General features: G+C 40.2%; 1 protein-coding gene across 2 annotated transcripts in view; it reads left to right on the top strand.

Moving 5' to 3' along the window:
- The window catches only part of SMC5 (structural maintenance of chromosomes 5), a 47,557-nt gene extending 39,460 nt beyond the window's left edge, over positions 1-8,097 (top strand). The window contains exons 21-24 of one of the 2 annotated variants that reach the window (XR_004081374.1): positions 85-204; positions 3,987-4,077; positions 4,262-4,357; positions 7,173-8,097. Coding sequence is in view for 1 of the 2 variants with exons in the window: in XM_005155093.3 (XP_005155150.3) it covers positions 85-204; positions 3,987-4,166; positions 4,262-4,357; positions 7,173-7,313 (537 nt within the window). In the remaining variant the exon portion in view is untranslated. Of the gene's footprint in view, positions 1-84; positions 205-3,986; positions 4,167-4,261; positions 4,358-7,172 lie in introns of both variants that reach the window. The other variant, XM_005155093.3, reaches the window with a different exon arrangement.
- Positions 8,098-14,465: the final 6,368 nt, after the last annotated feature.

Below are 14,465 nucleotides of genomic sequence, written 5' to 3'. Positions count from 1 at the left end.
TATATTTTTAATGTATTTAAATGCTATCTCTAAATGAAAATTCAGTTATTAAAAATTGGTTTACGTGGATATGTGTGCTTCTAGGTCAAAGAAAGGTGGCTAAATCCTCTGAAAAAGCTTATTGAGCAGATTAATGTGAAGTTCAGTAACTTCTTTAGTGCTATGCAATGTGTTGGTGAAGTTGATCTTCATGTGGAAAATGAGGTATGATATATTTTTCATATGGAAGAATAATGTTCTATTTTTGTGCCTTGAATGTCTCCAGGGATGGGGAATCCACCACCTCTCAGGGCAACCTGTTCCACTTTACTACCCTCACTGCAAAGAATTTTCTCCTCACATCCAGCCTGAATCTCACATCTTTTATTTTAAAACTATCAACCCTTGTCCTATTGCAGCAGGCTCTGCTGCAAAAGTTCCTCCCCATCTTTCTTATATGCCCCTTTTAAGAACTGAAATGCTACAATCTTCCCCAGGCTGAAAAACCCCAGCTCTGTCAGCGTTCCTTAAAGGAGAGGTGCTTCACCCTTCTGATCATTTTTTGTGCATTCCTCTGGACACTTTCCAAAACAGGTCCATATCTTTCCTGTACTGAGGGCTCCAGAGCTGGACACAGTACTCCAGGTGGGGTCTCAGCAGAGCAGAATAGCCTCTTGTGCCCTCAGTAGCATTTACAGGCATGGTTTACCTCTGATGAGGAGTTTAAAGCATCTGCAGTACCTTTGGGAGAAATGTTCAGAGCAGTGGGCTGAAGAGAAATTGGGTATTTTGTTTTAAATTGGTCTCTGTAATGATGATTTTAAGACTTGTATATGCAGTGCATAGACTCCAGAATGGTGAAAGTTGACACTTAGACATTTTTTTGCTGTTGTAAATTACTTGAGCAGCTTTTCTTAATTTTTTTAAGTGGTAGTTATTATTGGAGGCAGAACAGCGAGTGACTGACAGGGCTCTTTACATGAACTGCATAAAAATGTTTACATAGAAACTAATATAATGAAACAGTAAGACATTAAAACATGGACTTTTCAGTTCTTTTGATAGTTAGCTAGAGAGTCAGATCCATATCACACCAATATCATCTTCTATGTAAAAGTAAGCTGGGAGAGGGTAAACAGAAAAATAGTAAAGGAGTTTGAAAGCAAAGGGAGTCCTCTGGACTGTCATTCTGAATATCTTTGAAAATTTTTGCTTTTCTCTTGCAAAGGTATCACAAATATTTTAAGAGGTTAATTAGTGTTACTGTGCCAATGACTAAAATTTTCCTCAAGGGATCATTGCCTCTCATACAGAGGGGTGAATAATCTGTTCTAGAGCCTGGATTCCTTCTTTATAGAATCATAGAATCATAGAATAGTTAGGGTTGGAAAGGACCTCAAGATCATCTAGTTCCAACCCCCCTGCCATGGGCAGGGACACCTCACACTAAACCATGCCACCCAAGGCTTCATCCAACCTGGTCTTGAACACTGCCAGGGATGGAGCATTCACAACCTCCCTGGGCAACCCATTCTAGTACCTCACCACCCTAACATCCAGTCTAAACCTCTGCTGTTTAAGTTTTAACCCATTACCCCTTGTCCTGTCACTACAGTCCCTAATGAATAGTCCCTACCCAGCATCCCTGTAGGCCCCCTTCAGATACTGGAAGGCTGCTATGAGGTCTCCATGCAGCCTTCTGTTCTCCAGGATGAACAGCCCCAACTTTCTCAGCCTTTCTTCATACAGGAGGTGCTCCAGTCGCCTCATCATCCTCGTGTCCCTCCTCTGGACTTGTTCTAACAGCACCATGTCCTTTTTATGTTGAGGACACCAGAACTGAACACAATACTCCAGGTGAGGTCTCACAGGAGCAGAGTAGAGGGGCAGGATCACCTCCTTCTTTGCATATAGCTCTTTTGCCCTGATCCGTCAATATCAAGAGAGAGATGCTTGAAGCATCTTTATTAGAAATATTCTTGTGACACTGAAGTTCAAACCTCTGTTAGCCTCTTCTGCAGGAACCTTGTGATCTGATGATGTCCTTGGGGATAGCACTTCGCTAGATTCTTCCTTGACTTCATAGCAGAAACCTTAGTGAATGTTTTGACTTTCCTGATAGCACTTGGTAGTGCTATTCAGAGTAATTCAGAGTAATAACCATCACCTTCCTCAGTTCCCCACAGGGAGTTTTGAATGTTATTCTTGTCAGCTCCTGGAATATCTGTCAGTTACATGAACTGGCACTCCCAGTAGTCTGACAAGAAAGGCCTTGCTTTCTGATGCTATTGCAGCTGTGCTGGAGGGTGTATCTTCTTTACTGGAGGTTTTGCCAGCCTGTACCTTGTACGCTTCTCCAAGCCTAGTTTCAAATAGTGCCAGTGCAGCTGAAAGTCCAGTGGGCCTATAGAAGTCTTGGGTCCTGTATTTTATTTCTCCATGCATGAGGTTGTTGTGTGATGTCCCTCAAAGATTCACAGTTCCTGGTTTCTGTAACACTGGTACACCAGGAACACCAGAGGTTTGTAGTACATGAAAGTAAATGCCAGTATCAGACCTTACGTTTTCCAGTCCTGAGGATGTTTGTCTGCCTGCAGGTGTAGTAAAACACCAAAAGATGGCTTGATTTTTCTGATTTAGCAGATGAGCTCATCTGAGAGGATTTAATAGGTCCTCTCCAATGTTGAGTAGTATCTAGTATGTACATTACTCATCCCAAAGCAAGACCTGAAGGTATCAAGCTGAAAATTATTCCTACAGACTTGAAGCTCCTTAAGGGAATTTTAAATCTTGTAAGGTATGACTTACTTACTTCGTGGTAAGTAGAAGACCATTTTAGACCTGTTCATCATAAAACCCAGCCCTAAAATGACTCAGCTCTGCCAGGTCACTCAGGTTCATTTGCCTGTTGATGACTGTGGTATGTGGCAATTTGAATCAAACTGGAATGTGCCAGCTTCTGTGGGCTGGAGGTCTCAGGGTTTCTTTGTCAGGACCGTCCTTTCTGAGTTTAGTATTCCAAGAGTAACAATCAGGAATCACTTCCGCTCCTTTCTTGTACTCTAGACATCAGAATTGTTACGAAAAGAACATGAGTTAGTTACCTTCAAGTGCAGGATATAGGCTTCCACAGTGAATATACACAGTCCTCTTGGAACTCATATTTCTGAAACTTTTGAATTTTTCCTGTAGGTCTTATTAACTCGATTAGATGCATATAGAGATTGCATCTTATGTAGACTAAATGGTAAGCAGTCAGTATGGGTTTTCAGCCCGGGGGATTGCATTCTCATTCCTGCACTGGGTTTACCTGAACTTCAGAAATACCAATAAGTACTTGGAAGATTTCTTCCTCTAATTATGAATGTATTTCCTTGCTTGAGTTGTCTTTTGAACCACATGGGTTATCCCCATACTTATGCATCATTGACTTAGACTGCTGATAAGTGCCTGTTTTCTGTTAAAAAGAAAAGGCTGGGGTCAGAATCCACGTGTAATTTTTCTGACTGAGCATGAAAGTGAAATTGCTGTCATGGTGGATTTTGTATGGGCTTTGTATCTCAATCAACTAGTGGAGGAAAAGTGAAGGATTTAATTAGACTGCTTGTGCTTTTAACAGGTTCAGATGGGATTTTAACACACACACAGACCATGACCCCCATAACCCCACTGTTCAAGTTGATAGGATCATGTACCCTAATGCATTTTTTCCAGTGAATTTACAGGCGTATGGTTTGTCCTTTTTCTAGCCAAGAATTTTTCTTCTTGTTGCTGTTCTTGATACTGAGTCTTCCTTATGAAGAATTAGAAGTTAACAAATCACTATCACAGGGAGAGAGTAGTGTTGAAAATTCTCTAAGAAGAACAGATCAAGAGTTAAGAAAAATATATTAAATAGAATTAATATATTGATACCAAGTTGAACATAAATTTCCTTTAGTTTGCATGCTATTATCAAATAAGCTGTAGTACAAGAAACTGAGTTTAATGGGTGTTGGTTTTTATAGGAGGAGTATGACAAGTATGGGGTTCGCATCAGAGTCAAATTCCACAGTAGCAGTGAACTTCATGAGCTGACTCCGTATCATCAGAGTGGAGGTGAGAAAAGTGTTTCCACTATTTTGTACCTGATGGCTCTACAGGAACTCAACAGATGTCCTTTCAGGGTTGTAGATGAAATAAATCAGGTGAGGATCAATAGTTGAGGTATCTACCTCTTACTGTACAGATGCTTATAACATAGTGGAGAGAGCAGACTTTTTTTTTTTTTCCTTCTTTTTAGGGAATGGATCCAATAAATGAGAGAAGAGTTTTTGAAATGGTTGTGAACACTGCTTGTAAAGAAAGCACGTCTCAGTACTTCTTTATTACACCAAAGGTGCGTGGCAGAAAACGAAAGTTTAATATGTAGAAGAATTGAGTTTTGTGTTATATCATCCCTATAAACAATGCAAAACTTACCTCTGTTTTACTGAAGAACTTCATATTAAAAGTTAACTGTAAGGGAATTTGTCCATTTTAAGGACAGTCCTGGCAAGAATTCAGACAACTTACACCAAAGCTCACCTGATCATAAACACATTATGGAATTGTGGCCTCTGTGGAAGTAAGTTAACCATCAGTGGACAGGGTACCGTGTTACAAGGCTGTCAAATGGAATGCCTCTAGCTCACACAGAATTGGGATTGTATCAGAGACCAGCTTCCAAACAATTCAAATAATGATATTGGAACAGGTTGGTGCTGCTGACATTGAAAGAACTAGGGAAGTCCCACAGTAATAGATGAAAAATATTCAAGCAATAATCTGAAATTTACAAGCTCAGATATGATCAGTGCTATGCTCTATGGAGAGTGGCTCAAAGACGACTTTATAATCAAGAGTGACCAGTGCTTAACTGTGCTCTTCTGCTAAAATAAATATATATAATTGGCTTACTATATGATGCAGTGATAGATGCTGTGACTTAAAAAGACTAATAAGTAGGGTAGCTGTTCACCTGAAGAGTCAACAGAAGCTAAGGTTATGTGCAACTTGACCCAAACCAGATTGAACTAGTAAAGGTTACTTGTACACCACGGAGATAGCGTTCAGTAATGGGCTGTATGCTTTTTTTTAAGATACCAATTCTCCTGCATCCTGTACTTCACTGTGTATTAGAAAATCTGGCTAGTACATGCTACTCTTACCTGTAAACAGCAGTTGAAGGGCCTGAGAAAAGCCTCCTACAGCATGTGCTAGACTGAAAGTAGAAGGAAGGTGATGCTTTTTGTTCCTTTTGATCTTGGAGTGTACTTACCTCCGCACAGTTTGGTCATTTCCTATCCATATTACTTCTTTCTTGTTTTGGGTGCTATCTATCCTCTTTTGTCATCTGTTTCTGTCATTATTGGATTTGTTTTTCTGTGCTCTCTTCTACTTTGAGGAATTAGAGAGCGGTTTGGATATTAATAGGATAGGAATAGCTCTACTAACTGTAATGCTTCCCCCATATAAGCACCTGTACAACATGACTGACTGAGGTTCAGAGTCTGTTTTAAAAGTTGTGCTCATTGTCAAATTACTATGAGTAGAGAAGGGAGAAAGCTGAGTGTGAAGAGCTAACCAGAAAGATCAGAGTAAAACTGAGAAAGCAGAAGTAAAAAAAATTCAGAGGCTAAAAAAAAATCCATTTAAACATATAGTAAGAGGAAGATCAAGGAATGTGCTGCCCTACTATCCAGCAGCAAGAGATGCATTTATAAAGGTGGCCAAAGGTATTTGTATTTCTTCTTTCCTCTCTCTCCCTCTCTCTTCTGCAAGTCAGCGGTCACCACAGTTAATATGGTGAAGTTGCAATGGCCTACCACAAAGAACATTACTGAGACAGCATTTCATGTAAAGGTTTTAGCTGATGAGATGGTTTGAGTGGGCTGCATCAGAGGATAATTACAAGGCTGTACAGAGCTGGCCAAGGAGAAAGTCAGACTCTGCTCTTCGAGTGGCTTACCTGCAGTTCCTGAGGCTATGCTATATGTCATCACATACTAGAAAGCATGACAAATTGTCATGCTAAGCTAAATTCTGTGTATGTATCCAGTGGATACAGGGAAAAATGTTACGGTTTTGTTCAGTATGTCGACACCCCAACTATATTTTTCAGCAAGCTACAGAGTGGAAGAGGTATAGATTTAATATGCAGTAGAAGTGATTAAGAAAATTGCATTCTGAATCATGATTTACTGTCAGAATGAGTAGATGAACTAATTGTGTTCTTTAGGAGTGAGTGATGGGTTTGAAAATCAGTATTTTTAATCAATATTAAAATCAGTATTTTAATATCAATCTATGCTGAAGCAGATTACATGTTAGACATGCAAATAATCATGAATGCTTGTTTGCAGTAGAGCAAACAGAGAATTCAAAACAATCTAAAGGTGAGGTAACTTATTTTGAAAATGGAATGCATTTTAGAGTGGACAAGCAAATAATAGGGCATTTGAGTGGAAAAAATTAACAACAGCATCAGTTCTAAGGCAGGCATGCCTAAATGACATGAGAGAAGTTACTGTGGATAACAAGCTGAGTATCAGTTACAAGGCGATTGCTGAAAGTCTTCTCCAGAGCACTGCAGATAACCCCACACCTTGCCTGAAAAGTCTGTTGGGCTTGTGCCTGAGGAGATCTAGACTATAAGTGTTGAGTTTTGGCTGTTATACTTCAGAGAAGACGTGCAGTGCTTGGAGTTACTCCAGAAGCCAACAGTGCAACTTTACGAAGTTTTGAAAGTTTTGATTTTCCACTAGTGGAAATTGCTTGGTTTAGAGGAGCACAAGAGAGAATTGTGCCCAAGTAACTCTACATCCTGCCCTGCCCTGTCCTGGAAAAAAACAGTCAGTTTTCTCTGCCTATTGTGGATACAGCAAAAAAGTAATGATCTCATTTGCACATGAAGGTACAGGTACAAAGGTTTTTAAATACCAAGATTTTTCTGTAGTAAGAACAGTGAAGTATTGAAATGGCATGAAAAATGAGTGGAGTCATTTGGGGCATTTCTAGGAACAAATGTGTGTCATCTGTCAGAAAAGCTATAATCCTGCTGTATTGATCCTGTGAGCTCTAAGGCTTTATGTAGACCTCCTTCACCTTTTGTAAGTAACATGGAACATTCTGACATCAGTTATTTTGACTTTGGCTTTTGTGTTTTTCACCAGCTCCTGCAGAATCTTACTTACAATGACAAGATGACGGTGTTGTTTGTCTACAATGGACCTTTTATGTTGGAGTCAATCAAATGGAACTTCAAGGCTTTCTCTAGGCGCCGGCGGCGACTTGGAAAGATAGCTCAACAGTGATACAGAGATACATATATATAGAGATATATATAAATGTATTCTGGTTTTGTAGAACTGTTTGGAACATCTGGCTTTCAAGACTTCAGATATTGAGAAAGACGAGAACTGCAATGAGCTGATTAAGAACTCTGATTCTTAAAACTTGTGTAACTGATTTGAAGTACATAATTTTTTCCCAAAAATCTTTCGTAGTGGCCTCTTTTTCCAAAGAACCTACTTTTTCTTAATAATAGGTTTAAATAAAAAGGAAGTTTCATGTATTTTGCTCTTTTATCAGTAGTGTACCATCAGAAGTACAGTTAATTTTATAGATTACACTGGATTAGTTTTGTGCCTGGGTTTTTCATTTTTTGTTTTGGAATTTAGAAAAAAAATTGCTTTTGATAATAGTGTTTCCTTAACACTAAGTAAAGTATATTCTCTGAAATTTTCCTATTGAAATAAAAACTTTAAATGAAGAACATTTGTAGGAAGATAATAGTTTGTAAGTAGATGTGTATTAATTTTTGTTTTGTGAAAACACCTGAAATTAGTATAAAGAATGTATTATTTCTATAGTAATCTACTATATTATTGTTATTTATTATTTTTGCACTAATATTCTCTTTTGTATTCCTGGAAAGATATGGTCTTTATTTTTCTACCGTGTCTCTCAACAAGAAGATTGACAAAGAGACAGGTGTTTTTTTAGCAATAAGCTGGTTAACTTGCAAAAGTAAAACTAAGCAATATGTAACTTTTTTATTGCTTTTATAAAGTAAAACTTGATATGTTTTTGATAATAGATGGCAAAAATAGTCCTGCTGATTTCATTTGTAAGTTAAAACCATGAGGTTTTTTACAAAGGTTCAGCTGTATTGAAGTGGTTGTGTATGCAATGGCTTTTCAACAGATAGCCGTAAAATTCATGGGTGGAGTTCTGGCTACTTATAAGCATTTGAAAGTAGATATTGTCAGAAGAATGTTGAATACAAAAAAACCCCACAACGCTTTATACTAAATTGTGAAGGGTATGATTTTTAAAGAAATGAAAACTACAATTGATATGTAAAATGTATGAAGAAAATTATTGAGTCCCAGGACACCATCTGAAAATATGCAACATCCTTGTTTCCACAGGGGAAGTAGCCTTCAGTAGAACTTTATGCAAAATCTGGTGTCCAGCTCATTTTGAGTAGGACTTTTCGTAACAGCATCCTGTGAATGAAATTTGCCAGTGGAAATCATACATTAGAACATTAGAATGAGAGAAACAAAATAGCCTCTCTCCAAAACATAAGCTAGGATTTAGAAGGTTTTGGATATAAACACTGATGGGGTGTTATAAATATGTAAAGGATGGGTGTCAGGATGATGGAACTAGGCTTTTTTCAGTGATATCCAGTGGTAGGACAAGGGACAATGGATGTAAACTGGAGCATAGGAGGCTCCACGTTAACATCAGGAAGAACTTCTTTACTGTGAGAGTGACCAGAGCACTGGAACAGGTTGCCCAGGGAGGTTGTGGAGTCTCCTGCGTTGGACATATTCAAGGCCCGCCTGGACAAGTTCCTGTGTGATGTACTCTAGGTTACCCTGCTCTTGCAGGGGGGTTGGACTAGATGATCTTTTGAGGTCCCTTCCAACCCTTGGGATTCTGTGATTCTGTGATAACAGCTTTTAAGTACTGCAATTTTTGGGCTGAATAGATGTGTGTTAAGGAAATAGAGAGCTACACGTTCTTCTGTCGCAGACCACTGTTGAACAATTGAGCTCTTGTCTGTGAAATGAGTTCCTGCAGCAAGTTCCATAAGGGTTAGTGTCCGTACACAAATATTTGACAGAAGAATTAAGAGTGTGGAAACTTTTGCTGTAGTCCAGGGGTTGAGTGGGCCAGCAGAGTATCCTCAAGTTAATTTAGGCTACATGCCTATCTATGAACTGTATTGCAAGATTAGGATTTTAAATGTGTTCTTTCATCTTCAGAATACTTGGCTTCTCCTAACTTCTAAGGTGATTTTGGTTTTGGATTGTTTTGGGTTTGTTTGTTTGTTTGTTTGTTTTTTAATTGAATGAAAATACATGCATTCTGTTTGGTCTCTGAGGATCACTGTATGAAAAGTGTAATTTGTTTTCAGTGTCTAAATAACTGAAACTACTTACCTGATTGTTAGAACTCACTTTTTCTGTGGCTAGACAGCACTATTCTTAATGCTGTCATCTTAGAACTTCCTGTGATTTCCTCAGAGTTCAGTTCCATTCTCATATTTCAGACTGAGGTATGACATGTAAGTCTTACTTATTTCAAGAGGATGGCACTTCAGATCCTGTCATAGAAATTGTCTTCTGGATACATGCCTGCCATACTGCACAAGTGAAGAGGATGATGGGCTTGTGGGTGTTCGCTTTTTCCTTAGAGGTACGTCAGCTATTGACCAGAGGTCCTGATTTTGATGTATCTGGCCACAATCTTAGTATGATACTACCATTCATATTAACTTACCCCAGAAAATGTTGTCAGCTGCAGAACTGTGCCACTGTCATGCTAGTGACCAACAGAGCTTCACTGTCCAGCAGCTCTGCTAGCTAAAGCCCTTAAAGAACTGTGAAACCAACTTTGTATGAAAGCAGCCCTTGCTATTTACATGTAGGCTATACAACATGTCTGTAGCTGCCCATATCATGTTAGTAACCTGCTAGTTCATGTGACAGGTGCATCCTGTGCACATGCAGACCTGGCTTCAGAGGAAGTCTCTAACTGGATAGTATATTCAGCCATGAAAATCCACAGAGTCATTTAGTGTAGTTACAGCATTACTTTTCACTCCTTACCTGCATATAGGGCCCTTCCAAGCTGCCAGCTTTCTTGCTGTTCCTCCTGCTTTGCTACTGCTATTCAGCTCCTCGGGGACTCTTACTATAAAACCTGTGGAGTTAATTTCAGTATAACTTTGAGGAGCAGGGATGAGTGAGAGCTTAGGTTAAATATACATGTAGGATCCAGTTTTTCCTGCTGACTAGACAGGACCTCTCAAAAATGCAGAAGTGGAAAGACCTCAAATAGTCCTGACAGCTGAAGCATAAATTGAGCTTTCTCCAAAAATAGGTACTTTTCCCTGTTGTAGACCAACTAAAGACTGGCAAAGATCCTTTTCCATCACCATCTGCAGTTCTGACAAACATCTGTGTCTGCTCATGTATTGAGACAGAAGCAGCATGGAAATTGTGACTTACTGTGAGAAATATAAAGGTCTTGAGAAGCCAAATACTGGAAAGCAGTTACAATTCACCTTTTACTGTTTTGTGATTATAAATGGCAGTAATGCATGTGTGTTATTGTTAGTCAGGTTTTTAGTTGGATGAAATGGCAGACCAGAAGGAAGAGGGACCCTTGCACAACTGCAGTTCTTTTAACATGCTTATGTGAAGCTTAGGCATTTATTGGGGAAAAAAAATTGATGAGGCCTGTCAAAGCTGTTGCTGGCTGGGAACATCTGTTCTGCAGGGTTTGGAGTTAGTGAGAGATGATGAGACACATGGAGCTGGTCTGGATTATAGGATGCTTACCTGAAAAGCATGATAAGTGCTCTTTAGGGGCCAGGACACGTACCTGCTTCAGGCCTGACAGCAAATTTCACTTAGAGTTAACACTACTGGAAGCTTTTCTGTATGGTTTGTGCCAGGTTGCCCTCTGTTTTATTACTAAACTCTCTGGCTCATTCTTCCTTTCTAGAAGCTTCTGAACCATCTTCAACCACTATGCTATGGATAGTGGAAACTGACTTGGGTTTCTTCTGTGAGCCCACAGTTACCTGCTTGTTCCCTTTGAAGGCCTCTTAGTTTTCTGAGTATCACTTACTAAGAGGTCATAATTTTCGCCTTCCTTTTGCAATTCCCATGCCATTCCTTAATGTCTTCTTGAGAGTAAGTGTTAGAGGAAACAGATTAGTAAGATGTGGAGTTTTTCATTCTGTTTTACAAATACGTGTGTAAAATTTAAGGTGTCTGCGCTGTCTGCGCTTAGGCTTTGGATAGCAGGGTTTACCTGGGGGAGGGAAGGAAATGTGAGGAGTTCTGTAATTCAAGATGCTTGGTGTCTGCTGAGCTGAGCAGGGGTCCTGTGGCTGTCCTCAGGCGTTGCCTGAGGAGTGGTCACACACAGTGCATAATTCTTTCTCTTGTCCCTGCACTGCACAGCCTTCAACACCACCGGTGCTGAGCAAGAAGCACCACACCAATGTGAGCAGCTGCACTGGTTCAGCAATACCTAGTAACTACAGATAAACTGTAATCTTATGGACATTGTTTTGGTGATTGTTTTCTTTCCTCTCTCCTGTCTTTATTTGGCTGCTTATTGAAAGGTGCACTGTAGTTTCTTCAGATTTGATCTGCACAGTGTCTCATGGGAGGTGTCTGACAGGAAAGCTACATAATGGGAAGCGGAGGAAACCTTGGCACTGTAGCTTCACTGTAAATAGCTCTGTGCCAGAATTACTCTCTTTAGTTCTGACTCACTGAAGTGCAACGTCCAAAGCAAATTTTCCTAGAAATTTTTGTTACACAAGCATTTTTTTCCCCCCAGTACCTTGATAATTAAGACTAAACCCAGGTTTTACTACATCATAATTTGGAGAGGAAGGAGATGGGTAAGGGATTTAAATCCACCTCTGCTCCAAGAAAAATGTTCCCCTGTCCCAGGGATGAAAATTGCAGGAATGTTTCTCTGCAGTTGCTCTTGCAGTCTAGGCTTGCCAAGAGCCATGCTACTGCTGTGGGGCTCATTGATCCAGCTGCCTTTTGAATATTACAACAGCCTGGATGAAGGGCAGTGTTTGTATGTGGATGTAGTAGTTACTACATTTTACTTCAGTGCTAACTTTAGCCATTGACAAGTCTGAACGTTAAACAGGGAGCAGGGAGATGAGTGCAGGGCCAGATGTGTTTAGCCATCAAAAGCTTTTCAGGCATCGCTGTGACAGCACTGAAAGCCAGCAGGGAAAACATGAAAAAATAAAGACCGGTATCAACAGCCAAGGCAGAAGGTGCTAGAGGTGATAACCTACACTATTGCAGCCTCCCCTCCTGTGGCTCAGCTCTTTTGCAATGGCACAATCCTCTTCTCTGGGCTTTCCACCACATCCCACCATCTTTTCTCCACTACTCTTCTGGCCCCTGGCTGCTCTCTAAGTAAAACTCCAATTATTCAATCTTCCTCCTGTTGATCTAATACTCCCCTAAACCAGTGTTCATTGATAGTTGTAGTTTTTGCTGGGATAGAGTTAATTTTCTTCACAACAGATTCTCTGGGGCTGTGTATTTAGGTTTGTGACTGGAACACTGTTCTTAAACTAGGGATGTTTAGCCATTGGTGAGCAGGGCTTGCATACCACCAAGGCCTTTACGGTTTCTCATGCTGTCTCACCTGCATAAGAAGTTTACGAGAAACTCAGAGGGGGCACAGTGACTCCAAGCAACCAAAGTGATATCCCATAGCACATGACGTTGTGCTCAGCAGTAAAAGCTGGGGAAAGAAGAAGGAAGGGAGGACATTTGTAGTTAAGTCTTCCCAGGTAGCCAGTCTGTGTGGTGGAATCCTGCTTTTCTGGAGAAATGCCTGAAGGCCTGCCTGCCCATGGGAAGCAGTGAATGAATTGCTTATTTCACCTTGCTTGTGCACATGACTTCTGCTTTCCATATAGCCTTCAACTCAACCCAGGAGTGTCCTCACTTATTCTCTGACCCACTCCACTGCAGGGGAGTGAGCAAGTGGCTGCCTAGGGCTGAGTTGCTGACCGGCATTAACCCACAACTACAATTTATGTTGCTCTCAAAACATGATATTGTGCATGTTGTTAGCTGGAGCTTAGTACTGCAAATGATTTATATCAATTATGCACCTGGGCTACATGGAATCTTGGCAAATGTATGAAGCGTGCATTTGTAGAAGAGCAAAGCATATGCTTGCAGACCAACAACCTCTTTGCGAAGCTTGGAGATAAGAACATGGTAAGTAAGCTGCAAAGGAATGACAAAATTCACTTTGTTGGTGATAAGGAACCATGCATAGCAGTGGACAAAGCTGGTTTTGCTAGAAGCAAGAAGGGGTGAGTAGATGGTAACTGAGAGGATGGTGATAGAGGATAACAAGGAACCTGAAAGAACAGAGAGCAGAAGGTGGCACAGATAACATGCAGGTGGTTTAAAGTAAATATATACTTTAAGGTAATTGGGATCACCTAATTTAAAGGAGAAAAGGCTCAGATTCCCCCCTCCCTAGTTTCTAACCAAAAAATGTAGACCATGAACATTATGCTGCTCGATCTTGACTGCAGTCCACTAACAATGATTCTCCTCTGTTTGGATCATGTAGTAGGCTTTTCATTGACAACAAAGGGGGTTTTGGTTGGTTGGTTTGGTTGGGGGTTATTGGTTTGGTTTTGTTGTTATTTTTCCTGAAGAATTACAAATGCAGAGTAAATCCAAATCAGATGACCAGCACAAGGAGTGCAAATGGACTTGCTCTCAGACACCACCAGCAGTATCAGCCTCACACTGTGCTGCTGCTGCAGTGATGCTTAAAGGTCTGTTCAGGTGAAAAGCCACAGATGTTACAGTTTTATTTGTGGCTGAGGAATCTGGATTCTCTTTGTGTCTGCTTCTGAATCCAACTGTGCTGTTCATAAAAGACTTTTTTTTATCAGACTTTTGTAGTATTTAAATTACACTTTGCTGAATAAAATGTACTGGTTTGATGCCAATATAATTAAAGTGGCACAGCCTCCAGTGTGTATGCAGTTCAAGCACAGAAATCAGTATGCTCATGAAGCAGACACCACTCTGAAGGCATATAACTGGACTTTTATGGCATTATATGGCACATTTCCTTTCTTCCATCCTTAGCAGAGAGGAGAAATGAAAATTCACCTTTGCTTTCTGCAGCAGTTGGTCTGTGTTCAGGGCCATGCCTTCCCATGCTATTGCTCAAGTCTGACAGCATCCACAGGGGTGCACCAAGTCTTTGCAATGTCACACATATTCCAGACAAAAGTTACATCACTCCTGGCAAGACTTTTCTGCAGTGTATTAGAGCTTGAAACATCTCCTAAGGCTCAGGTGTTCTCTCCACTAGGAAGGTTTTGGTAGCTGTTTCAATTACATCATTAAAGACAAATA

The sequence above is a fragment of the Melopsittacus undulatus genome, chromosome Z (assembly GCF_012275295.1).
Source record: "Melopsittacus undulatus isolate bMelUnd1 chromosome Z, bMelUnd1.mat.Z, whole genome shotgun sequence".
In the NCBI taxonomy this organism is placed as follows: domain Eukaryota; kingdom Metazoa; phylum Chordata; class Aves; order Psittaciformes; family Psittaculidae; genus Melopsittacus; species Melopsittacus undulatus.
Note: the sequence above shows the minus strand (reverse complement) of the source record. Positions and strands in the feature narration are given on the sequence as shown.